Genomic DNA, 26,080 nt, shown 5'->3' on the forward strand with positions numbered 1-26,080 from the left:
GGGCAGCGAGGCGGGGGTGGGGGGGAGAGGAGGATGACAGCTGGGAGGATGACGTAATGTGCTCCGGGGGGCTCCGAGCGGACGTGGGGCGGACGGCATTAACCCTTCCACCCCTAGCAGGTGGACCGAGTTAGCTCGCGGAGCGAAACCAAGAGAAAAGGGAACGGTTCCTTTAATCACGGGAGTAAAGGAGGTTGGTCTGAGGACCCGGGGGACTCGCTCTTCGTATTCGCTTAAGAGCCGCCAGAGGTGGGGCCTCGCTATGCAAATCCGAGCTGCTGATCGTCGACGCGCCATCACCCCACGCGCCGGCCCGCGCGCCGATTGGCCACGACCAGCCTGGTCCCATTGACAACAAACAAGGGGGCGCCCGGCCCGGGGGGCGGGGCCACGGAGGGCGCGGGCTGGGGGCGGGGCAGCGCCGCCCCGCCCCCGTCCCGCGCGGCGCAAACATGGCGGCGGCTGGCACCGGCCGCTGAGGCGGTAACCGGGTGGGGGCTGTTGGGTGTCATGGGCGGCGACGGCGGCACCGCCCCCGCGTCTCCCTGAGCGGGACGGCAGAGGAGGCGTGGGGCGCGGGGGAGGTGGTCTTCTGCGCCGAGCCGGGCGATGGACGGAAGCGGCGAACTGGGCGGTCTGGAGACCATGGAGACGCTGACGGAGCTGGGCGATGAGCTGACCCTGGGGGACATTGACGGTGAGTGGTGGGGTGGGGTGGGTGGGAGAGCGGGGGGCGGGGGGCGCGCGCGGGGAGGAAGGGGTTACGGCGGCGCGCGCGGGTGCGCGTGCGCCCACCTTCTCCTCACACACAGCCCGCCACCGGCCAGCCCCGTCTCACGCGGGAGGAACCGGCGCGCGCGGTCGCCGCGGCCGTCTGCAACCCTTCCGGGCGCTGCGGGCTTCAGCCCCGCCCGGCGGCTGGGCTCCGGCAGGCCGCGCGGGAGCTGCTGCGGGGGGCGCCTCGTGTCCGGAAGCCCAGCGAGGGTCGCGGGGTCGGCGAGGGGCGGGGGGGCCTGAAGGGAGCGGCCAGCGGAGAGCGTGCGGCCGCTGCCTCCGTCGCGCGGCGTCCGAGGTCCCGCTCTGCCTGCTCGCCCAAGCGGCTCCGTCGCACCTGTCACTCCCCACCGGGCCGCGTGGGCGGCTCTGGGAGATTCCCGGGGCCGGGCCCCTAGGCTCCGCGTCCTCCCCCTCCGTGGTCTTTCCGGGGTTGAACCGCGGCCGAATTCTCCCGGCACTTGGGGAAACTTTGGGGGGCAGCGAGAAGCTTAGTCGCTGATGAAGCGAGCGGTGGCGGCGGAGTGTTGGACGCATCTCCCCGCGATAGAGACCCGGGCGCTCCTGCTGTCGCGCTGCAAAGAGAGTTGAGCCGCAGGAATTTTGAGTTGTGCTCTCCCCGACCCCCTCGGGGACAGGTTGGGGAGTCGGGTGGCCTTTGTTCCGGCCACTTTCACAGCGGAGTGGAAGAGCTGTAGGAGCCCAGGGGATCATTTTGTGATCACGGAATCCAAAGTTTGGAGGTCAGAGACTTGCCCAAGGTCACCCAAGCTGGTTACAGAACACAGTTACTGGGTCAGTGTTGCCGTCGCTGCTAACATCAGTCTTTTCACCTGATCTTTGGGGGTGAGAGGTCCAATGAGTGGATAAGTCGTCCTAGTAATAATAATAACTCCCAGCAGAAGGCAATGGCACCCCACTCCAGTACTCTTGCCTGGAAAATCCCATGGACAGAGGAGCCTGGTAGGCTGCAGTCCATGGGGTCTCGAAGAGTCGGACACGACTGAGCGACTTCACTTAAACTTTTTACTTTCATGCATTGGAGAAGGAAATGGCAACGCACTCCAGTGTTGTTGCCTGGAGAATCCCTGGGACGGGGGAAGCCTGGTGGGCTGTCGTCTATGGGGTCGCACAGAGTCGGACACGACTGAAGTGACTTAGAAGCAGCAGCAGCAGTTGGGCTCTTCTGATAGTCTAGGCCCTACTTACTTATATTGTTTCACTGGTTCCTCATTACAATCCCTGAAGTAGGTATTCTTACTGCTCCGGTTTTATAGGGGACCTAAGTCAGATATGTTAACTTGTCTCAAGTCACTCCCTCTAGATTCTCCAGAACCCATGCTCTTAATCAGTCAGTGACTCAGATGCATTGTGCTTTCCAGTTTACAAAGTGCTTTCTTGTGCCAGGATCTTACTACAGCCTTACAGGCAGGTATGAAGGCTTCATCTCATTATACAGATGAAGAAACCGAGGCAGCAGAAGATTCTCTTCCAGGGGAAGAGACAGTGGCAGCAGCTAAATGAAGAGGATCCATTTCTCATTTTGCTTCTGTAACAACCCTGTGGCCTGACCTTGTTTTCCTATTTTGGTCATCCAGGCAGTGTGGTAAGACTCTTAAACGAAGCCCTAAATCTAACCACAGACTTTTTTTGTTGGATGCTCCCAAATACAGAGATGTGTTGACAAATGGAGGGAGGGAGGTTCTTGGAACTTAACAAGGACAGCTAACATGTTGTGAGCACTTGTGTGCCAGGCACCGTGTTAAGCAGTTAGTATGCATCAATGTTCTCAATCCTTAACAAGTTCCATCAGGTAGAGACTGCTTGTTATACTACATTCATCCCTTTTTTATAAATCCTGAAACTGAGGCTCAAGGCAGTTGATTAACTTACCCATAAGGCATACACAGCCAGTAAGGAATATGTCTGTAACTGCCTACCAACAGCCTCACACAAAGAAATTTGTGTGGATTTTGCATTCCCGTTCAGAAACTGATCCCTGTTTGTTTTCATTTATAAATTTATAATGTGTTAAAGTGTGCTTGTGCGCATGCTAAGTCACTTCAGTCGTGTCTGACTCTGCGACTCTATGGACTATATAGCCTGCCAGGCTCCTCTGTCCATGGGATTTTTCCAGGCAAGAATACTGGAGTGGGTGGCCATGCTCTTCTCCAGGGGATCTTCCGGACCAAGGGATCAAACCCACATTTCCTGTGTTTCCTGGATTGCAGGCAGATTCTTTACTGCTGAACCACTGGGGAAGTGCACTGTGTTGAAGTACCTGGTGGTTAAGTAGTAACCTTACACCTATAGATGATTGAGTAAAATGAACATTCTGGAAACTCCCACAGTGGTTAAGTGGCTTCACAGGGCTCCATGTTAGATTTGGGATAAAGTGGTTCCCTGTCTTCATTGGTCAACAAGTATTCACATGTCAGCTGTAGTGTCTGAGCTATAGGGAACATAGGAAGATAGGATTTTATGGCTTTGTGGAGCTTGAGATGAATGATAATAAAACTGTAGTGTGTGTGTGTTATATGCATGCATGCTCAGTTCTGTCCAACTCTTTGCGACCCCTTGGACTATAGCCCGCAGGGTTCCTCTGTCCATGGAATTCTCTAGGCAAGAATACTGGAGTAGATTGCCATTTCCTCCTCCAGCGGATCTTCCCGACCCAGGGATTGAACCTGCATCTCCTTTGTCTCCTGCATTGGCAGGCAGACTCTTTACCACTGGTAAGCATACTGAGTATGCTTTACCTGGTAAGCATACTGAGTATAGAATAGCTCAGTTATAGAGGGCAATTAGTGAAAGTCAGTGAGTGTGGATGGAGCTTGGTAAATACTGGCTTACCAGGAAGACCACACCGAAGAGATGGCCCTGCACTCAGGTCTTAGAGCAAAGTTGAGTGGGCTGAAGACTGGTGGTCTGCAGATATCCTTGAATACTCACCCATACACCCCCTCCAGAACATCAACCCTATGAGGGCCAGGACCTTTGTTTTGTTTCCTTCGCCTAGAATTAAATATTTGTGGAATGTTTGAAAGAGTCCAAGGACTTTGAGCTAGGCAGGAGTAGGATAATTAATATTAGGCTCAGCCCTTGGTGTTGGATCAGATCAGGGCTAGATGCTTCTGGGAGCCAGTCAGCTGAAGAAGAGACTCTGTGGGTATGAACACATATATTTTTTTTGTTTGTGTGTGGTGGGGGAGAGAGGGTTTCTACCACCTAGAGAACTCATTCCTGCCTCAAGGAGATAGTCATCTGGGTGAGTGATGACAATCCTAAGAGAGTGACGGGATGGGGAGAGGAAGTAGCCATTGTACAAGGTGCTGGACATGACAAGACTTGGCCTCAGTGAAACTTGGTCCTGAAGACAGAGCAGAGGTGGAATTTAAGTTCCCATTTAGGCTTTGATGTAGGGCATTGGGAGGGTTCAGAAGGTAGCAGGAAGAGCTGGTTTGGGGAGATGATGAAAATTTGTCTTTAAATGGACTGAAATTGAGGCACTAGTAGGAAACGGGAGACAGATACTCAGGAGAAGGTCAAAACTGGGGGTGGAGATTAAAGACTAGTCACTCAGATTGGTGAGTTGAGGACACAGGTGAGAGGAAAAGGTGGAACCAGACAGGCGAGGAAAGTGTAATAACCTAAGGGGAAGTGAGCTTTTTGAGGAACAATGGATGATGGAGACAGGGCTGCAGAAGACAGCAATGATGACGAGGCTCTGAAAGGACTCGTGGGATTTGGCAATTAGGAGATCCACTGGAGGAAGCGATTGGGTGAAGTGGTCCAAGGCTAGGTAAACGGAGTCAGGAGGGCAAGTAGGGGCAGCGGTTCTCAGTGGAGAAACTTTTCAGTGAGCTAATTTACATTCTCCCCTTGTGAATTGGCCTCTTCTGGACATTTCACATGAATGGAATCATACACTGAGTGGCCTTCTTCACTTAGCATAATGTTGCGGTTCATCTGTTGCACCAGTGTTCCCTTATATGGATACTCCGTGTTTTATCGGTTCATCACTTGTTAGACATTTAACTTGTTTCCACATTTTGGCTATTATAAATTAAGCTGCTGTGGGCATTCATGTACAGATTTTTCTGTGGGCATGTTTTCTTTTCTCTCGGGTAGATCCTCTCCGGTTTTTGTCGCTGTTTGTTTTTTCCTAGGGTTTATCATAGCCCCATTTATTCACTTGCTTACTTTCCGTGTTCCCATAACTAAGGTGGCCCTAAATCTTATGACAGGAGCTCAGTTTGGCGGTCGGTTCTTTTCATTCCCCTTGTTGATATCTCTTCTGAAACTTCCCCTCTTTTTGCTGTGTCTGATGGTTGTTCTAGGTCTATTGTTCCTCGTTTATACGGGGACTACCCTTGACTATCACCTGGGGTCAGGGACATGTTGAAGCCCTTATTCCCTTGTTTTGTGTGTGTGTGTGTGTTTTTCTCCCTTGATTTGATGGAGCACATCCTCCAGTAGCTTACTAAGAAAGAGTACATTAGAAGTAAATTTGGGGGGACCTTACCTCTCTAAAAATATCTTTATTCTAACCTCTCCGATTTGATAGTTTGGGTGAATTTAGAATTTCAGCTTGAAGGCATTGCCTTGTTGTTTGCTAGCTTTCAGTAGTTGGGCATCTGATACTGTTTTGACTCCTACCCTCTGTGTGTGACCTGTTTTCCCTGGAAGTTTGTGGGCTCTTGTCTTTATCCCTGGTGCTCTGAACTCCACAAGGATGTCCGCTAATGTGACTGCGTGGTCGGTCTGTGCCTGCTCGGTGGGCTCTGAAGGGCTCACAGAGTCAGATACCTGCCTGCATGCAGTCCCCCTGCTGGTCACCTAGCCTGCCCTCCTGTCTGCTGAGAAACCTGTGGTTCCTGAGCCTTTGGGTGGCACTGTCTCTTGGGCCTCTCCTGGCTTCTCCCAGCAGACAGTTCTGTCTTGGGCAGAGTCCCTGGACACTACCTGGCACTAAAGAAGCACTCTGTAAAGGTGTGTCTAACGAGGAGAGGAAGGCACTTCAGCTTCAAGGTGTTGGGTGGGCCCCTAGCCTGTGTGTCCACGTCACTGGGAAGGCTGGAGTGGCCAGCCTGGTGTGGGGGAGGAGGTGAGGAGAGGGGTAGAAACTGACTCTATGTCTCTCCAGTGAGTCATGCTTCGGAAAAACTGCTCAGTGAGGTGGAGCCTCGATCTACCTCCTACCCCATTTTCAAGATGTAAGCTTTGTCTTGACCCTGAAGTATATATCACTGGTGCTAGTGTCTGGGTTGAAAGAGCTGCTGTTGCTCTTAGCTTGTTTATTTTCTATGAGTTTTTAGCTCCTGGTCTCATCCAGTTCCATTTCCTGGGATACATCTTCTGGGCTTGCTCACACCTCCGAGCCAGTCTCTGGGTTTCTCCTCCTTCCTGGGTCTGTTTGGTCTCGCCCTTGACAAACATTGTCACACTCACACCCGGGCCTATGGCCCAGTGTTCTGAGCGCTGCCTGCCTCTCAGTCTTTTCTGTCATCCTCATACTCAGCCCAGGCTTGGCTTTTTTTTTTTAAGTAAATTTTTGCTTCTATATTGAATAGATCTTTTCTTTCCTCAATTACATAATTTAAAAAGGAACTTCTTAAGCGACTTTATTCAAATAGTGCCCCCTGAATATCAAATTGTCTCTCCTGCTGGGTTTGTGTATGAACTTTATATTAAAGTGCACATGAAACATTATAGCATTTTCACTTATGGATTGCTGTAGGTGGAGACAGTTGAGGTGTAATTGTCACAGTGTCCAGTGTAATTCATCTGAGGCGGCAAACGCCTGTTCAGGTCCCTGTGGAACATTTTCATCATTTGCAGTTTCATTAGCCTAAGCATTGTTGCCCTGAACACAGATGAGCAAATCACTTGGAGTTAGCTCGTTTGGTGTGTGTTTCTCATCAAGGACTCTTCAAGTCAAGAGCTGGGTGATAGCTCTTACACACTGCCAGCTGTAGCCCTTTCATTAAAAAAAAACTTTTTCAATATGATAAATTACTGTGGTGATTGGAACTTACCACTTGGAAAATATTTTTTTAATGATACATTCATGAAGCAAGATAAAAAATATGAAAGGGGTGCTATGGAAAGTCTTGCCCCCGGCCCTGTCATCATCTACTTAGGGTCCACACCCCCCAGGTTATTCATTTTTTCATTTCCTTTACATCCTTCAAAACTTAAGGCAGATAGAAGCAAATAGCATGTATGGATTTTCACTTTGCTCCCCTTTTGATTTTTCACAAATAGCTCGCATGCTATAAGTTTTGTTTTTCTGCCGATGTTGATGTTAGAGATCTTCCCAGTCTTCTTCACTGCTGCATGGTTCTCCATCCTCTGTCGGTGGGATTCTCCAGGCATGAATCCTGGATTGGGTCACTGGTTCTTCCCCAGAGAATCTTCCCAACCCAGGGATTAAACCCGGATCCCCAGTGTCTCCTGCATTGGCAGGCAGTCTCTTTACCACTGAGCCACTTGAGAAGCCCGTGTGCAGGTATAGGTGCAGGATGAGTGACTAGAGGTGGGTGCTGGCTCCAGGTGGGGTGGTGAGAGCTACATCACAGATGCTGCCAGAGTCAAAAGAGAGAAGCATACGAAAGGAAGGGGCAGGAAGTAACATTCTCTTCTGACTCCTCTGTGGTTTCGATAGGTCCTGTCCAGTGCTCTCCACGATGGATGGACCAGTTTACTCCCCCGCCACAGTGGAGGAGAGGGCCTGTCCTCCTTAGCTTCCAGCTAGAGTCTGAAACTCTGGCCCCTTTATCCTGCCTGTCTCTATGCCAGTTTAGGGCTGATGCCACCCAGCCACCCACAATGCACAGATAACAGGCTCCTTCGTCCTGGCCTCCTGGTTCCTCATTTGCCTTTCCTGTACTTGAGACCACTGGACAGTCAGTGAGCAGCCACCAGCTTCCTGAGCAGTCCCTTCCTGTGCTTCTGATGTCCCCTTTGCTTGCCCAGAGCCCTAGTGGTTGCGACTCTCTTACTCCTCTGCTGCACTTGGTTTCTTGCAGTGATCCTTCGTCGGGTTGGCTTGCTCTCCGTACGTTTAGACTTGCTCTAAAGGTGCAGCAGTTCCTTATTTTCAGCCCTCCTCTGCCTTGGGGGACTTGATAAATGACTTCTTGTTTTACGCTGTTTCATCGGGGCTCTCTTCTGTCTAAGTTCCCTTTTCTTCAGTGTCTTGGTGGCAGCCCTGTCTTCTGCCAAAAGTCTGTGAATCCTCTATCCTTGCATAAAAGTTCTTCGGGACCCTGTATTCCTATAGTGTTCTTCATTCTAATTCTCTTATGACTACTTTTCACCAAAATCTGCAGATATTTTAGGAAATGCCCTTTGGTTATGAATAGCCTCACCTCTCACAGTACTTTCCTTTGAACTGTTAAAAGTCAATGGGGGTTGTTTTTCTGAGCTAGATGGGTGGATTTTCTGTGATTATTTGTTGGGCAGGACTGAAATAGACATGCAATAGCTATTTCCCATCGTGTGATTCTTCCTAAGATGTACACCATCTTTGATAATGAATATGGGACCGTTTCCTCTTGATCCTACAGATGTACTGTCATTTATCCTGAGGCGCATCGGTTCTCTAGGTAAATGTGACTGTCTTATTCTTTATTAATTATTGACTCTCTCTGCAGCCGCCGCTTCTTTTCCATCCTTCATCGGGTTTTGAAATCACACTGTAGGCAGCATCCACTGTGTGCCCAGCACAGTGTCTGGATAGCTCTGCAGTCGGGACCCTTTGAGAGGGCCTGTGTTGTGCTGGGCTCTGGGTATAGCCCTGGCAGGGTGAGCAAGGTCCCTGCCTTCACTCGGTGTGTGTGGCCTTTTACCTACACTGTCTTTGCTTTTAATTCTTTCTCCAGTTGCATGGTATGTTACAGATGAAGACACTGAGGCCCAGATCAGAGCTAGTAAGTTGTAAAAGGGTGACCTCAGTCCAACTCCAAAACCCATGTACTTTTCCTCCCCTGCATGCCAAGCCCCCATCTGATGTAGAGGGCTTCAGAGTTGTGAATACAAGGCGGGTGGTGGGCTGGGGCTGGAGAGACCAGCCTCCTCTGCGCAGGTTTCCCTTCAGTCCACATGTGTTTATCAGGAAGGGTCTGCCCTGTGCTGGATGCTTCAAGTGACTTCCCTGGATCCCACAGCACTTCTCTAAGCCTTCTGTCCTGCTGCAGAGCAGGGACTGGGGCTGTCTGCGTCTCAGGTGCTCTGAGACTTGCCTGAAGCTACAGCACATGCACGGAAGAGGGCAGGGAGTCTAACATTCTCTTCAATTCTTATCTGAGAGTGAACGAGGAGCTACAAGTTGCAAGTGGACTCTTAGGACCAAGGGCCCTTTTTTTAGAATACAGTTTTGAAATGTTTATTCTTTCCTTTTGAAAGGGCTTCTGTAGGTGTGGTGGGCGGACACGAGCAGTTACAGAACAAGGTCAAGTGTTCGATTTCTGGACCACAAGCCTCACGGGTTAAACTTTATTGACATGATGGAATTTTTTAAAGAATAGCAGGATCCCAGAGCGAGGCCTCAAAGGAAGGCTCTCTGGGGAAACCTGTTTAGAAACTAATCCTCAACCATTGAACGGCTTGGAAGCTGGAAAACAGAGCTCTTTCTGCATCTCTCAGGCCTTCGGAATTGCTAATGAACACATGTCTAAACGTCCCTTATAATGTGGCTTCTGCATCTGTCCTGTGGAACTGGTCTGCTGGGTTCAGGGACTAGACTGGATCAGTGATGAAATTCCGGCTGCTGAACCAGATGTGGAACTGCCTTGTTAAACTGGAGTCTTCTTGGCTCAGGCCCTCATCGTCCCATAGCAACTCATGGAAATACTGCTTCTTCCTAAGTGTAAACGTCCCTGCGAGGCCTAACACGTTACAAAAATCCCTCTGATACATTTGTCTTCCTGACAGTGCTGGGAGGTACTTGATTTTATTCCCATTTTGCATATGAAGACGTAGAGACAGATAAAATGATTTGCCCAAGGTTTACTGTGCTGATGAAGTGGCATTAGGAGTGAACTTGGGCCTTCTGACGTGAGCTCGTACTCTTCCCTACCCTGTGGGAATGAGGTGGGAGATGCCCTGACTCCGGAAGCCTGTCTGGGGACCCCTGTTCTCATCAGAAGTTGTTTTAAATTTTTTAAATTTAATTTAAGAAATTTGTTCATTCCAGTTCCTCATGAGTATCTACTACGTTCCTGGCTCAGTGCTATGTATCTGTGCTCTGTGCTGGGTCCCACACAAGCTAGCATATTGTTAGACTCAGGTATTAGAGATGAATGAAAAAGTCTGAACTGTCAGGGAGCTGACATCTAAGCAGCCTGTCACAATACAGAACAAAATGCAACAGAGGCCAGAACAGAGGAACAAAGTCCCAAGTTTTTGAAACACTAAGGAAGGGGAGTAGGAAAATCTTCACGGAGACTGGCATTTGAGCTGAGTTATGAAGGATGAGTGAATAGTATTTTAGAAAGAATTTGGAAAGGCAGGGTGTTGGGAATAATTTGACATGTTTGGGAATATGTGATTCCTTGTGGCCAGAACACTGTGTGGGACCGAGGGTCTCAAACTTTAATGTGCTTAAGAGGCCCACCAGGGTACACCCCCAAAGATTCCAGTGTGGAAGGTAAGATCTGGGGTAGAGTCCAGGAGGGGCACCGGCCAGGGGAGCAGGCATAGTAGTGTCCCAGGCTGAGCGGACAGCCGCTTTGTAAGGCTTGACCACCGTGCTCGGGTGATTTGCAGGTGTCCTCTTGATAGCTGTGTTTTGTGGCCTTCCTCAAACTTAGTTTTGATCAGGTCCCTCTCCTGCTGTGCTGTCAGTTGGCAGGCTTGGTGATGAGCCACAGAAGCTGGCTTTGAGTAGCTCAAGTAGAAAAGGAGTTTATTGGCAGGATAGTGTGTGGACTGATCAGAAAAGCAGGAGAGCCAGACCGGGAACACGAGCCAGAGCCAAGGGCAGCTTGGCAGCAGAGTCCTGCTAAGAAGAGGCCAGAGCAGCCTGTTTAGGACCCGCTGCCTCGGTGGCCTCTGCTTGTCCCCGCTTCCTAGAGTCACGTTCCTGGTGGCAGCATGCATTCATCAGAGCCGCCTGGCAGGAAACCTTAATGCTGAGACCACCCAGCATGGGTTCTCCAGAAGGAAGATCAGGGTGCATGGGAGGTTCAGCTGGAAGGACGGCAGACAGAGCAGGAATGGCAGATGTCCGTGGTGCTTTCTGTGCCACTCCAGGCAGCTTCCGTGAGGCCTTCACAGCTCAAGTGCAGGCAGCTCTGTCTCTCTGTTCCACGTGCTCTGCGGAAGCTCCTTCCAGAACATTTCTTGGTGCTGTGCTTTTGCTCATACCATTCCCTTTGTCTGCAGCACCTACCCATGCCTCTCTCTAAGTCACAAACGTCTCTTCACTCTTCAAGGCTCTGCTTTCCCTGCCTGCCAGGACGCGTCAGCCCTTTCTCTGCCTTCTGACAGCCCTTCCTCTGTGAGGCACCTGTCTGTTCACCCTTGTCACAGTTTCTGGGGTTGGTTGGGTTTCTTTCCTATGAGGTTGCTGGGTGGGAAGGGAACCGGCACTTTGGAGTCTGTGCTATATGCAGGTTCCCCGAGCTCCCAGCACCGCAGTGCACAGTGGGTATGAACATGCTGGGTGGTGATTTGTAGCAGGGGTTAGTAACCTGCTTTGGAAGTATTATTTTTGTCCTTAGTCTGAGGGAGATTTGGGGGTGTGGTAATGATTTGGGGAAGGGTAGGTTGGTGAGTCACTGAGGTCTTTCACTTTTGCCTGAATGACTTTTTTAAAATTAATTTTTCTTGGAGTATAGTTGCTTTACTGAGTGGTTTAAGGACTGGGAAAGGTGGAGATCCCCAGCTTTGGAACTTTGCCCCCCAGGAGGACAGTTAGGTGGAAGGAGTGGCTTTTGCCAGACTTTGTGGACACTCGGTTACCTGGCACTATGCAGCGCCAGCCCCTGGAACAGGCTTGTGCAGGGGCGTTCCTGAGCGTCTTCCTCTCTGCCTGTTGTTCAACTTTCAGTCTCTTTGTTGCAGGAGAGTGAGAGAGACACCAGAGAGATGCAGGGTGGGAGGAGATGAAGGGTCAGGAGATGCAGGACACCCGGGATGACACCCTTTTCCTTCCTGAGCTGGGGATGTTTGTTCCCATTAGAGAACGAGGCTGTCTGGTGACATCCACACAGTAACAGAAGCAAAGCATCTGTCCAGGGTGGTGGCTGAGAACTTGACTCTTCAGTCCCAGCGCCGTCACCTGCTGACTGAGTGACGCTGGACAAGTTACTTAACCTCTCTGTGCCTAGTATTCCTTGTGTGTGAAGTGGAGGTGATGAAGGCATCTACCTCAAAGTGTCATGGAAATTAAGTGATGAAATCCATGTCAAGTGCTTAACGTAATTGTTAACATGTGGTAAGAGCTCAGGAAATGTCAACAACTGCTATACTGCTTTTATTATTACTGCTAGTCATTGGCTTGAGTTTTCTCTTAATTGTTGTTCTCAAAATCTGTTCTTGATCTGTTTCTAAAAGCATGCATTTCAAAGGAATAAAGAAACAAGATGGACAGCCTATCAAATGTGGGTGGTCAACAGATCTGATGCCTCTAATGTGGTCTTGGTAAGACCTGGGTTCCCAGCTGGGACCCAGGGTGAGGCTCTCCCATGGGTGGGGACAGTCACTGCGAGGTGGGACAGTCCCAGGGGTGGAGGGCTCCTGAGAGGAAGGCCCCCTAGCATGCTTGTTGGAGTGACGTCTGGAGCAGGATGGAGCCTTCGTGAACTTACCTGCCTAAGACCCCTCATTGGACTTGGGCTTATTTCTTCCTGTGTAACAACCCCCACCACCATCACCACTTTCAAGCACTCTGTGCCAGACACTGTTCTAAGTGCTGTGCATATATTAACTCATTTGAAAGAGTGCTTAAAGCTGCCTCCCAGGGTGATTTGAATCATATGCCATGATAAGTGGAAGTTTGCAAGGCGTTAAAAGCAGACACAACTGGGTGACACTGCTGATGAAGTTCTTTTCTAGTAAAAAGAGAAAATCACATTTAACCTTTGTCTCTAAATGCTCACACACAAGCATGGGATGAATTGCAGTAAAAACAACAGAAGCTTTTTAGGAAATGTACTCCGACAGGGTCCTCTTGCGTCACGCGCCTTTATCATCCCAGCACACGGCACCTGGCCCTGGCAGGTGTTCACACGGGGTTTCTCCGCCAGAACATGTGCCTCTTGATGTGTTCAGTTTTGTGTCTGGCACACTGTAGGCTCAGTTAATGTATGTTGAATGCAGGTCTTAAGGGTTGTGTCTTTATTGGTTTGTTCTTTATTTGAAGAAAGAGGGGTGTTCTGGAAAGGAGCATCTTGTCAAGGCAGAAGGTCTCATCTGGAGAAAGTTTTAATACTTTGGGAGGAAAGTATGCTGGCAAAATACAGTCAGGCAAAAATCTCTCTCATCTACTCCCCCTTGAGTCAGTTACATGTGTGTTACCCTGAGATGGATCTTCTTTCATTAACATTGAACTTAGTATTGGGGGTCATGAGATGGGTTACATTAAGTGCCCCCCCTCCACCCACACCCAGATTCCCCAGACTTTATTGTCGCTCCAGGTCCATCTTGCATCTTTCTCCCAGGTTGTAAAATCCAAGAAATGTTTGTTTTGTGGGGGGAAATAGAGTGCATGGAAGAGATATGCAGACCTTAATACGGATATAAATTCAGATCTTGTAGCTTGTATGAAGGGCTTGAGCAAATAGTTTAACTTCCCTGAACCTCATCTTCATGACCTGTAAAGTAGAATAGCAATACTAGCACCTGGGTTTGTGTGAAGTAGTACGTAGGTATTAGTGACAGCTATTATTATGTGTCCACATGGAATCAATAGGAAGTGAATTTAATTTCAGTCATAACCACCTTCTCTGCATTTGAATAAAATGTAAATATGATTTCTAGTTAGAAAATAAGTTTATTAGCTTTGTCACTGAGTTGTTGCTTTTAAACATCAATAGTGTGACTACTGGCTTTTATTCAAAGGTTAAATTGGAAGCTAAGCTACAAATAACCCTTTTTCAAATGTTAGGTTGAAAAAGAAACTATGAAAAAGTCAAAAGACATTTTAGTATGTGCTGATCATATCCCTATATATTAATATATATCCATTGGAATTTGGATTGTTCCTATATTTATAAGTAGGGAAACTGAGTCTTGGAGAGATCAATTAATTTCCCAGAGGCAGGACAATTACATTATGAGAGTTCCAACCAGCCTTCTGATTTGTCACACAGAAAGCTGTGTTTGAATTTAAACTTGGGAATCCCCATTCTCTTTGGCCTTCCAGGCAATTCTTGGTTTAACTTTTCAACATCCTGCTTTTCTTTTTTAATATGATTGTTTGCCACACTCCCTTCACACAACCCCTAAGAGATAGGTGGCCTGTTTCCCAGTTTTCATACATAACTGGAACTTTCCTTTGGGGACTTCCCTGGTGGTTCCAGTGGTTAAGACTCTACATTTCCACTGCAAGGCATACAGTTTCAATCCCTGGTCAGGAAACTAAGCCCTCATGCTGTGTGGCACAGCCAAAAATTAAAAAAAAAAAAAAAAAAAAAAAAAACTTCCCTTTAATCAATTTTCAGAAGTCTCTTCCTCTGTTGATGAAGTTACCCTAACTTTTGTTTTAGCTGTTTTGATATTCTCTCAAGTCAGAACTCAGCCCTAAGTCTTTGCTCAGAATGATTCTTAGTGAGCATATGGTGTCTGGGGACTCTGGGCAAGCCAGTAGCCCCCTATACAAACCAGAGTGAGCAGGGCTGAGGTGCAGGGCTCCCCTTCCTAGAGCATTGCTGGATTGCTGGCTGTAGCTTTTCCTTCTTTAAGAAGGAGAGAGACCAAGTTCATTACCATGAGCTGCAGACCCCTTCAGGATTTGGTCCTGACCACCTGCCCAGCCTGGTGCCCTCCCGCTGCCCACCATGCAGCTCCAGGCCTCCAAGCCGTGGCTTGCAAGATTCCCTGGGCCTAGAATTCCCCCGGCATCCTGGTCAGCCTTCATTCCAGCTTCTTGAGGAAGCTGCTCGACCAGCTGGAGTCAGTGATTTTATCACATCCCCTGTGTTGTCCTCACCTGCTGTGACTGTCGCCACCAGATCTGTCACTCTCACTAACTCCTTGAGGTCGAGGGGTGTTTTTTCTGTGCCAGCACACAGTGGGTGTTCAACACATTTAAAATCTTGCATTTATATACCTACTTCACCAAAAGTGGAAGCTTGGTGGAAATTACAGAAATTTGTCCAGATTTTCCTGGGTAACCCAAATTTCAAAAATATCTTGTCCCATCGTGAGGCGGTGTCCCTTCCACTTTTGGTTCAGAAAGCGTGTTTGCTGTTTATAATTTATAGAGTGCATGAAGGTTGCATGTGAGGGCATCTCAGTGAGTTGATACCAAGTCGTTTAAGTACCAGAGCGCTGAGTGCCTAGAGAGGCCCAGGGAGTGGAAGGTTTTGTCTAGGTGCTTGTGGAGCACAAGATCTAAGGAAAGTATTAAAAAATAGGTCTTACTGGATGTAATATGACAAAAGAAACTTTTTAATGTTTGAAGCATACTCTTATACCAGTATATCATTAGTATGTAGTGAAGATTTATGAAGATTACTGAGGAAAACAGCAGGATGACAAAGGTGGATTCAAGGAGAATGCAAGAAACTGATACTCACATAGTAGGAAAGAAGTAAGATTGCAAATTCAGATATATAACCGGCTAATGTCCTGCAGGGCAATAAAGACAAAGCTTTCAAGGTTATCTTTTTCACCAGACAAGTCATTTGCTACTTGTTTATTTTCTACATGAACATCTCATGTTACAGAATGTGTACCTGATGAATAGTAAAGAGGAAGTCAGACCACTCTGTGTTTCCGGAGCGCGTCAGATGACCTTTAGATAGACAGGTAGGACTTTTAGAGACGCTGTACTTCCCCCCCCGGCCCCCGGCCCCCGGCCCCCGGCTCCCGCTTATTTTCAAGTTTTGGACAATTTTTTTTTTTTTTTTTTTAAACAAATCACAGTTGGGTTCAGGAGTTAAAAGATGGCTAGACCTGAGGTAGAAAAGTGTCCTTGGTGAAAGAAATTGTAGGTCGTTTTGAAATGGAATTGTGCAATTAAAAGGAAGAAGGCTGTAACAAGCAGAAAGGGTGAGGCAGGTGATCGCATTCAGAGAAAGAGCCCCTCCTCCCCACCAAAGGCTTGTGCTGACAAGGAAGGGAGTGGGTGGATGATGAGCTAAAGTGAGTGGAAATGAAATCCCTTGAAGTCGGAGGGAGCCATTGGTGGGAAGCTATGAAACTCCTGTTTGAGAAGTTTGATTTGCTTTGAAAGATTGTTGGCCCAACAAGGTACTCAAGATGATTGTCACCAGGTGGAAGCTGCGGTTGAAATCAAGGCAAGAGGGAGGGAAGAGATAACCCTGTGATACTGTGGAAGGTGACCTGCCAGGAATTCATAGCGAACTCACCGCAGAGGAAAGAAGAAGAAAAGAGCAACTGAAGGTAGAGCCGCAGGTCACTGTCTTTCAATTGGAACTCAAGAGCTGGCTCAGGTTCTGTTGGCCCAGAGACAACGGCACCGGTCAGCTGAGCTGGGTCCTCTGGGGCTGCCCCTGATGCCCAGCCTGGGCAGGTGGCGAGAGAGCCAGGGCAGACCAGAGGCCGTCCGAGAACGACTTGGTTTCCCTTTGTCTTTTCTTTCTTAATTTTTCAATGTATTATTTGATTATGTAATACTTGATACGTGCAGAGGAGTGTGTGACACATTTGTGTGTGTTATGAAACACAAGCATTTGAGAACCTCCACCTCCCCACCTAATTTTCCTCTGTGGTTTCTTTGCCAGTAAAGAGTTCACTCATCCTTCACTTAAAATATAGGATACCTGAGTTACCCGCTTGTCATCCTGTGTCATTCGGCACCTCCTCCAGCCTCCCTCTCCCCAGGACTGTGACCCAGGATTCCCCTGAAGTGCATGATTCTACCCCTGTGCTCTGAGCTTCTTAGCAAATAAATGTGTCTCCCGGTGTTTGAGTGGATCGATTTTTTTTTTTTTTTTTTTTTAGTTGAGCAATCTCTAGAATAATTTTATCTGTAGAGCTGCCGTAGCATATAATTTCAAAGAATATCTTGAGGATATTTCATTTCTTGAGTACTTATTTTCAAGAAATTTCATAAGTGGTCACATTTTCTATGGAAATATTGACTCCAAGTCACTAGATTTGGAGGGTACTTGTTGTCAGATCATACATTTACACAAAATAATAGTGTACAAATAAAACAAACCTTATTAAATTTCTCTAACAGTCCTGATATTCCTTTGGGTGGGGCAGGGGGCTCATTCCACTAGTTGTCATCTCTCAATTATTCTAGTTTAAACTCTCAATTTTTCACAATTCAGTCTCTTTTTTTTTCCCACCTCCCTTTGGGTCTTCTTAAATGCTACATCAAGGAAAGAGTTCTGTGGCATATGACCCAAATCCTTAGAGACTCTATTCTTGAATTATTAGTGGGTTTTGCCATGGGTGACTTGTCTCTTCTGATTCCTGGACCGGTATTTGTTGAGGTGCAACTGGACCTGCCTTGCTTTCTGAATTGTCTTTCAGGGTCTAATTGTTGGCCCCTGCCGTAGAGCACATTCAGGCTTCCTTATCACATGTTCAAGTCACTGCCACACATCTATGAAACACAGGGGAATTTTGGCATTCTCCAGAAAACAGAAGATCTTCAGATTTACCTTGTGCAACTGCTATCTTTCCAGTGCACATTTGATAAGACACCATGGATACAGGAGGCTTTTAGAGAAATGCCCTGCCCTTATTGCTGCGCCTGTAAGATAGACCCCACTCATCCTTCTCCTGCTGTTATCAGATTCTCTGATAACTATGTGTGCTCAGTCTCTTAATCGTGTCTGACTCTTTGCAACCCCATGGACTGTAGCCTGCCAGGCTCCTCTTTCCATGGAATTTTCCAGGCAAGAATACTGGAGTATTGCCATTCCTTACTCCAGAGTGCATCGATTTTTAAGGCAGCAGTTTGCCTGTTGTAGCTGTCCCTCTGTTCCTTCTGGTCCTGTTTGCATTTCAGGGCTTCCATGTTGAGGGGAGTGGTTGACAGCGCAGCTCCTTTACTGCTCCTCCAGGTGACCTGAATGGGGATAACGGATGTTTCAGGTCCTGAGAAAGCAGGGGTGGTCACAAATAGCAAAATGGTGGACAAATGAAAAGTCGCGTTACCACTAACCCTCAGGTTTGATATGGATCTACATTGGACTTTTTTTTTTTTTTTTAAGATTCTTTAATTAGGAAAAAAATCCTAGGAGGGGAGACAGGTTCATCAACTTGAAAGCGGGATATGTTTTGGGGATTAGATTTTGTGTTTACCTGCCTCTCCCCCACTGGTTATGGTCTCTCTCATTCCACACACATCACACACCATGCTTCTGTGTTCTCAAGTCTGTTGGGCAGGTCTAATGTGAAAGATGAACAAAAGTAAGTGAAGAAGGTTTAGGTCAGTATCCTTATGATGTTGGGGATGAGGAACAGAAACCAGGTAATTTTACTACACAGGATTAAAATTGTTCTGCTGTAATGCAGCGTACATGTTACTGAAAAGTACTGCACTATGCAGAATTACACAGTAAAAATCACAGAGCTTATGGGGAAAGTGGGGTTAGGTTCTCAACACTCAGAAACTTCATAGGAGACCAGAAAATACAGAGAAAAAATAAATAGGCTTTCTGAAAAAAAAAAGATAGGTACAAAGTACCATGTATAAAATAAACGAACTACAAGGATATATTTATTTGTTGTACGGCACAGGAACAATAGCCAATATTTTATAATAACCTTAAATAGAGTATATATAATTTATAAAGATCTTGAATCACTGTGTTGTAAAACTGAAACTAACATTTTGTTAATCAACTATAGCCCAATAAAAAAATTCAAATTTAAGTGCTAAAAATAAATAAGATAGCAACCCCTAAAACAGTTTTACAGATGTTAAGTGGCTTGGAAATACAGCACTCTACCTTGAAAAAGACCTGAGGTTTGCTTGTGGAAGTGGGTGTTGGAAAGTTAATAGCTCATGAGTTACTGTGAAGTGATAGAAGAAGGGCTATCTGAAGTCCAGTGGAAATTCTGACCCCAAATGTGGATGGTTATAGCTCATAATACATGCAAGTGACCTGACGAAGCTGGTAGATGTTTGAGGTACGTGCATTTTTTGTTTTCCTGTGTGGCTTATTTCAGCTGGGTGTGGTTTTATGCATTTTTTAGTGTTTCTTTAATGCATAAGTAAACACAAAATTTATGCCCAAATTATTCCCTAATATATCCAGTTCATCGGAAAAAAATCTGAATTTTCCAAAAATAAAGTCAAAGCAAAACAATCAGAAACTGCTACGTATAACATGTACTAGTGAGTACTGAGTGCCGGGCGCTGTGCTGTAGGTTCTGTGTGAGCTATCACCCAACAGCGTGACAAGCTCAGCACGCTTGTTAGCCGCATTCCATAGGTGAGAAGACTGTGACTCAGAGAGGTAAACTTACCCAGGTTACAGGGCTAGGACAAGGTGACTCTCATGACTGTGCCATTCTCTTTCCTGAGCAAAAACGAATAAGCCAGCAAAGTGGGGCAAATGCTTAAGAAGAGCAAAATCCATAATATATGAAAGTTTTTCAAATCAGTAAAAAGAGACAAATAGCCCAGTAGAAAAATGAACAAAGGTCAAGAGCAGGCAGTTTGCAAAGAAGGGATACAAATGGCCAGTGAAATGAGGAGAATGACATTTAACCTCAGTGGCACCCCACTCCAGCACCCTTGCCTGGAAAATCCCACGGATGGAGGAGCCTGATAGGCCGCAGTCCATGGGGTCTCGAAGAGTCGGACATGACTGATCGATTTCACTTTCACTTTTCACTTTCATGCATTGGCGAAGGAAATGGCAACCCACTCCAGTGTTCTTGCCTGGAGAATCCCAGGGACGGGAGAGCCTGGTGGGCTGCCGTCTATGGGGTCGCACAGAGTCAGACACGACTGAAGCGACTTAGCAGCAGCAGCAATACTTATTCATTCAGTCAGAACAATTAGCTGTTTTTTTCCCACTATCAAATGGACAGAAATAAATGTGGGAAAACACTGGCAGGAATATAGATTGTTATAACCTTTCTGAAGTATATATAGAATACATGTCTGTTGACCCAGCCATCTAATTTCTAGAACTTTATCCTAAGGAAATAAATAATCAGATAAGTGGGAAAAGATCCTTGTTCAAGATTTTTGTAAGAGTTGTTCATTATACCAAAAAGATGAACGCATTCATTCATCATCACCAGGTGATTAACCAGGTGGTTGAATCCTGGTCCCTTAATGCACTGTAATACGATGCAGAAGAGCACACCACAAGGCAGTGTGAATGCAGGACTCAGAAAGGTTGACACTCTGTCCGTAGTGGTTGATACTACATACTCTTCGTGTTTTATTAAGCGAAAGAAACAGGGACAAAATAGCATCTCCCCAGTGTGATCCCATTTTTGTAAAACCATCCCATATGTGTGCATGCTTGTGTTTGCAAGCAAACCTTGAATGGGAAGAAGTGTGGAAAGATACCCATCAAAACATTGACGGTAGATGTCTCTGGGTGATGGAATTGCTGGATGACTTTTTTTTTTTTTTAATTTTTTTCTAAATTTTTCTGTAGTGAATATTTTACTTTTATGGTTTAAAAAAGAAAATTATTTTAAAACATTGTCTAGGGACTTCCCTGGCAGCCCAGAGGTTAAGACTTCACCTTCCCGTGCAGGGGGTGCAGGTTGGACTCCTGGTCAGAGAGCTATCCCACATGCCTCATGCCAAAAAACCAAAATATAAAGCAGAAGCAACATTGTAACAAATTCAATAAAGACTTTAAAAATTGTCCACATCTAAAAAAAAAATCTTTAACAAGAAAACATTGTCTAACCCAAGATCCATAATAAATACAAAATATAAGAATAAATGACCTTTGTAAAACAGTTCTAGCACCTAACAGGGCTCAGTAACAAACACCCACAGAAAGGATTTTTGACCAGCTGCAGTAATGGAAACGACATTACCCCGTTTGGAGCTTCAGATTCTTTATTTCTGACTGAAATTAATCTGATTGGATTTCAGGTTACCTCATTCTCAGGGCTTCCCTGGTGGCTCAGATAAAGCGTCTGCCTGGAATGCGGGAGACCCGGGTTCGATCCCTGGGTCGGGAAGATCCCCTGGAGAAGGAAATGGCAACCCACTCCAGTACTCTTGCCTGGAGAATCCCATGGAGGGAGGAGCCTGGGTGGGCTACAGTCCATGGGGTCGCAGAGAGTCAGACACAACTGAGCGACTTCACTCTCACTTTCATTCTCAGGTAGATGCCACTGGACCGAGCCAGACACAGTGGCTTATGTTACCTCCGGGTCCCAGGCCCTGTAAGGTACACGTGAACTTGGGATCTCTTTGGATGAAACCTGGGACTGTCATGCACAGGTGACAGCCGAAGCCTCTAATTTTGGTTACGTGATCAGAACCCACATGTAGTTTCTTAGGGCCCAGCTTACTTTATCAGGCAACTTGAATCTTAGTTTATGAAGCAGCTAAACACAGGAGGGTAGCTTGGTGGGGAAGGTGACTGACAGGAGCGCCCCTCCACCCCACCCAGTGAGCTGGGCTTTGCAGGCCTCAGGCAGTGGCCCAGCTCCAAGGAGGCCCGTGTCTGGTCCTCCATGTCTCGCCCAACTGCTTTTTCAAAGCTCCATAAAAATACCCAGACTTCCCAGTGGCTCGGTGGGAAAGAATCCACCTGCCAGTGCAGGAGACACGGATTTGATCCCTGGCCTGGGAAGATCCCACTAAGCCCGTGAGCCACAGCTATTGAGCCTGTGCTCCGCAATAAGAGAAGCCACTGCTGTGAGAAGCCCATGCACCGCCACTAGAGAAAAGCCCACACAGCAAAGAAGACCCAGCACAGCCAAAAAGAAAGAGAATTATTTAAACAGAAAACAACAAACTGCCTTCTCTTAGGCCTCCCTTTTCCAGGTTTCATGGCTCTTTGCGGACACGGGAGCCTGCGTGACCATGGCACACGAGTGATGGGAACAGGGAAGCACCAGGAGATGCGGGGCGCTCCCAGGGAGTACCCTGAGGTACAGAGCAGATCTGCGCCTGCACGGCCTCCCCTCTGTCACTGCAGCCAGCTGGGTCCAGAAAGGCCCAGCGGGCCTGCTGCAGCAGTGGCTCCCAGAGCCTCTTCCTTACTTCTTCCTTCAAGTGCTCAATCTCAACAGCCCCTCTGTGCCCCTCAGCCCAGTGCCTGTCTGCCTGGCTGGAGATAGCTCTGCTGGAGCTCATCATGTGTGGGTTGAAAAGGATTTTTTTTTTTTTTTTTTTTTTAAGCAGTCACATTCCATCTGCCAACACACCCTGCTTTGTAAGCTAAGCTGTGTGGCCTCTGCACGTGACTTTTCCCCAGCCAGCCCAAGTGTCCCCCCACAAAACTTTCTGGAGAGCATTCGACAGGGAAGTGGAGCCAAGCACCCGTGGACTAGGGCTTCAGAGGCCCCACTGACAGGGATCTTTGTAAGGGTCAGCCTCTCACCAAGCACTTTGCATACATTATCTTATTAGTCCTCACCACAAAGAAACCAAGTCTTCTTGAGGCAGCCTCTTGTGAGGAAACAGGGATGTGGAAAGAAGTGACTTGCCCATGTTCACACAGCGGATTAGATTCGAGATCCACTTGGTGCCAAAGCCTGTGCCCGTCTGCCCTCCCGCCTCTTTTGCCCTCCTTCCCTTTCCATGGATTAGGGCAGTTAGTGGGGGAGTAAGAGTCTTACGGCTCACAAAGTAGCCCTCTGTGTTGATTCCCCAGTGGGGAGATCTTACGGGAAGGCTCAACAAATTATTAGGTTTCTCTTAATCACTGTCTTAAAGCATTTTAAGAAATTGTGCTTGGAACGTGTCAGCACTGAATTGTTTTGTTTGAATTTTGTGCTAATTTGAGGATATTGCTCAATAATCACATATGACAAATTGGAATTCGTTGGTGCAAGTTACAGTTATCTGTGGCATTCTGCCCACTCCTCCCTCCCACAGGTGACGGGCTGAGTCGGGACGGAGCTGAGTGTCGAGGTGTTGGTAAATAATGCCACTGTGTAGTCATTTAATCTTGTGAGGTGCTGTTTTTCCAGCAGGTTGAACTGACTGAACACAAAAATGTGCTGAACTGCTAGGTCACTCTAGAAACCCCTGGGTAGCTTTCTACTTGCCTAACGTAAGACTCTTCATAGCCCAGATTCACACACGCATGATGAGCACGCTCACACACACCCAGTTAGAGACCTGGGAAGGACTTGGGGTGGAGGTTTGGAGAATGATTAGAGATAGTGCTTAGGGGCCTTTGTTTTTCTTTCTTCTTTGTGTGACCAGATCAGAGCATCCTGCCACCTTGAGGGTTTGAGAGGAGGGTGCCACAGTTTAGGAACAAGCAGTAGCTTCTTGGGAATATATTGGAAAGGAAAAGGGAGAGGATGTGAACTGGGTAGAGGATTGTAGATCTGAAAATACCTTGGACACAGCTGAGGCCCCAGAGTCCCAGTGGGAAGCAGCCCTGTGGGGAGGGAAGGAGTCATGAGAGATGAGCTGTTGGTCGTGGATTAAGTTTGGTTTGGGTAAACCTTTGGGAGGACGAACCAGGAGAAGAGGCCCTGGAAGCAGGCTTGCGGCCCTCAGGGCTGGGAATTTAGGGTCCCGGCTACTTAAGAGCACAGTCTAGAAGAGGGGCACAGTCTCCAGTGGACACATGCCCTTGGCCCCACAGGCTCCTTGCACAAAGGAAAGGGGCACAGCTAGGGGAGTCCAGGGCCCGGGTTGTTCTGCCCTGACCTTCTGACGGTGCAGTGGAAGAACTCGAAGGTGGGAGGCCAAGAACTGGTACTAATCTTTGCTGTGCCCTGATGCGCTGTGTGACCTTGGCTTGGTGATTGCCCTGTTCTCAACCTTGCGTAAGATCTTTCTTTTGGGGCCATCACCTTCATCATCCTTTCAGGCTCCATTGCCCAGGATGGAGGGAAGGCCCAGAGCCTGCCTGTGGTGAGGAGAGTCAGGTCTGGCGGACTCCTGCTTTGCCATGGGGAGCAGTGCTGGCCAGGACTGGAGGTGGCCTCACAGTGCAAGGCTGCTGAGCCCCAAAGACTTAAGGCGGCGACTCCCCCAACTGTAATATGGGGCCAGCAGCCCCCTCCAAAGGCAGCACTCACCCAGCACAGAGGCGGCTCCTGTTAGACCTGATGCAGACAATGAGGAAAGCAGGCAGGGCAAGCCTGGAGATGGTGCGGAGGGAGAACAGGAGCCACGTGAAGTCCTGTCCCGCTCACCCATGGTCGGCCATGTTGTCCCCATTGAGCCCCCACGCGTGAGAGAGGTCACCCGTCTCTGCCCTGGTCTTGGGAAAGCTGTTGGATTTTCTCACGCCTTAGTTGTTCAGCTGCTAAGTCATGTCCCCGTTTTCGTGACCCCGCGGACTGCAGCACACCAGGCCTCCCTGTTCCTCCCCATCTCCCAGAGATTGCCCAAGTTCTTGTGCCTCAGGTTCTTAAGCAAATTTAAAAGTTAATCAACATTTTGTTTGTTTATGATGCTAAATACTTTTCACGTTTATTTCCTTTTTTTAGATCCAAAGCTACACCACGAACAAGTACAACCAAGATGTTGTATCTCACATTTACCCACTAAACGACGTTTTGGACGGCAGTAAAATTCCCCCTTTCCATGTGTTCACAGAGATGCTGCAGTTCGTCAGCAATCAAGTGGGCGAGTTCCCTGACTTGTTCTCAGAGCCGCTCTGCGGCTCCTTCCCGGGCGGTGGCAGTGGCAGTGGCAGTGGCAGCGGTGGCGGCGGCGGCGGCGGCGGCAGCAGCAATGGTGGCGGAGCCGGAGCCGGGAGCGGGGACCCCTCCGGGCAGCGGCCCTTCAGCCAGGTCCCGCTGCCGGCCTTCTCCCCCTCGGCCACCTCCTCGCAGGCTGCGACCCTCCAGGTCAAGGCGCCCGCCGCCTCGGGTCCCACCCCGCCAAGGGCGGCCCCGGTCCTGCAGCCCCGCCCCCAGCCGCAGCCCCCACCCCCCGCCCCGCTGCCGCAGCAGACCGTCATGATCACCCCGACCTTCAGCACCGCTCCGCAGACGAGGATCATCCAGCAGCCCGTCATCTACCAGAATGCAGCTACCAGCTTTCAAGGTGACTCGAGAACTCAAATGCCATAGCCTTTAGTGGGTTCAAAAGTTTTCAGGCCAGTCTGCAGACACTGTGGAGGCAGATGGAGAAGAGTTCTGTCTTCCCTGGGGATGACAGAATCTTAGTGACCTGGCCTGTTCTGAATGAGGTTTTGGTTAACTGAGCCTGGTGGTGCAGGATCAGGTTCCCGCTCTTCAGATACCTTAATGTCTGTTGGGCCTGCTTCAAGGATTCGTGGTCACAGACTCTCAATAGGCACTGTAGGCTCAGGGCTATCCTGAGAACTAGAGGTGGAGGCTTGCATGAAATGGGTCTTAACCCAGGCCCCAGGAGGATTGCAGCTCCTATAGGTTGAGAACCTGGCATCCAGCCAACATCTGAGCGTCCACCACCAAGAGGAGCGCACCTTTGACATGGGCACCCTGTCTCCTGAAGTGGCAGGCCCCGGAGTGAGGCCTCGGCTGTGTGCATAGTGAACCAGCAACTCTCTGTGCTGTGTAGTGTCCCAGCCCCTTTTCGTGGGTGGGATTTCTCTCTGACCCTGTGGAGAGCCCAGGGTGTGATTAGTCCTGCTGTACTAATTTGTTTCATAGGATCTGCCAGCTCTTCAGTGGGCTTCAGGGGTTTCGGGGCTGGGGAAAGGTGACAGAGCAAAAAGCCAAAACAGTCATCCCAAGTACACTTTCCATTCGTTTCCTGGGAGCCAATGAAGCCCCAGGAGTTGGTTCTAACATTTGTTAATTCCCTCACTGGGGGCAGCCATTTGCTGTTTAGCTCCCCTCACCTCCACTCCAGCACCTTGAGTAATGAAATAGCTTCTACTCGTTCACTCGGAAATTGAGGCAGCCCTCACAGGATCTTCTTGTCCACTTGACCACCTTGTGGACGGCTCTCCACATCCTCTCCAGAAGCAGGCAGGGAGCTGGGGTCCTTCCGAGGCACTCGGTTACAACGCAGCTCCTGTGACAAGATGCGCTCCTCGCC

The 26,080-nt window shown here is 48.3% G+C and overlaps 1 protein-coding gene across 1 annotated transcript in view; it reads left to right on the plus strand.

Annotated features, from left to right (window-relative positions):
- Positions 1-391: 391 nt before the first annotated feature.
- SREBF2 (sterol regulatory element binding transcription factor 2) overlaps positions 392-26,080 on the plus strand; it is a 58,010-nt gene continuing 32,321 nt past the window's right edge. Inside the window, exons 1-2 of the mRNA XM_061418675.1 lie at positions 392-697; positions 24,647-25,099. Coding sequence (XP_061274659.1) covers positions 610-697; positions 24,647-25,099 — 541 coding nt within the window. The 5' untranslated portion in view covers positions 392-609. The remainder of the gene's footprint in view (positions 698-24,646; positions 25,100-26,080) is intronic.

The sequence above is a fragment of the Bos javanicus genome, chromosome 5 (assembly GCF_032452875.1).
Source record: "Bos javanicus breed banteng chromosome 5, ARS-OSU_banteng_1.0, whole genome shotgun sequence".
Classification (NCBI taxonomy): Eukaryota; Metazoa; Chordata; class Mammalia; order Artiodactyla; family Bovidae; genus Bos; species Bos javanicus.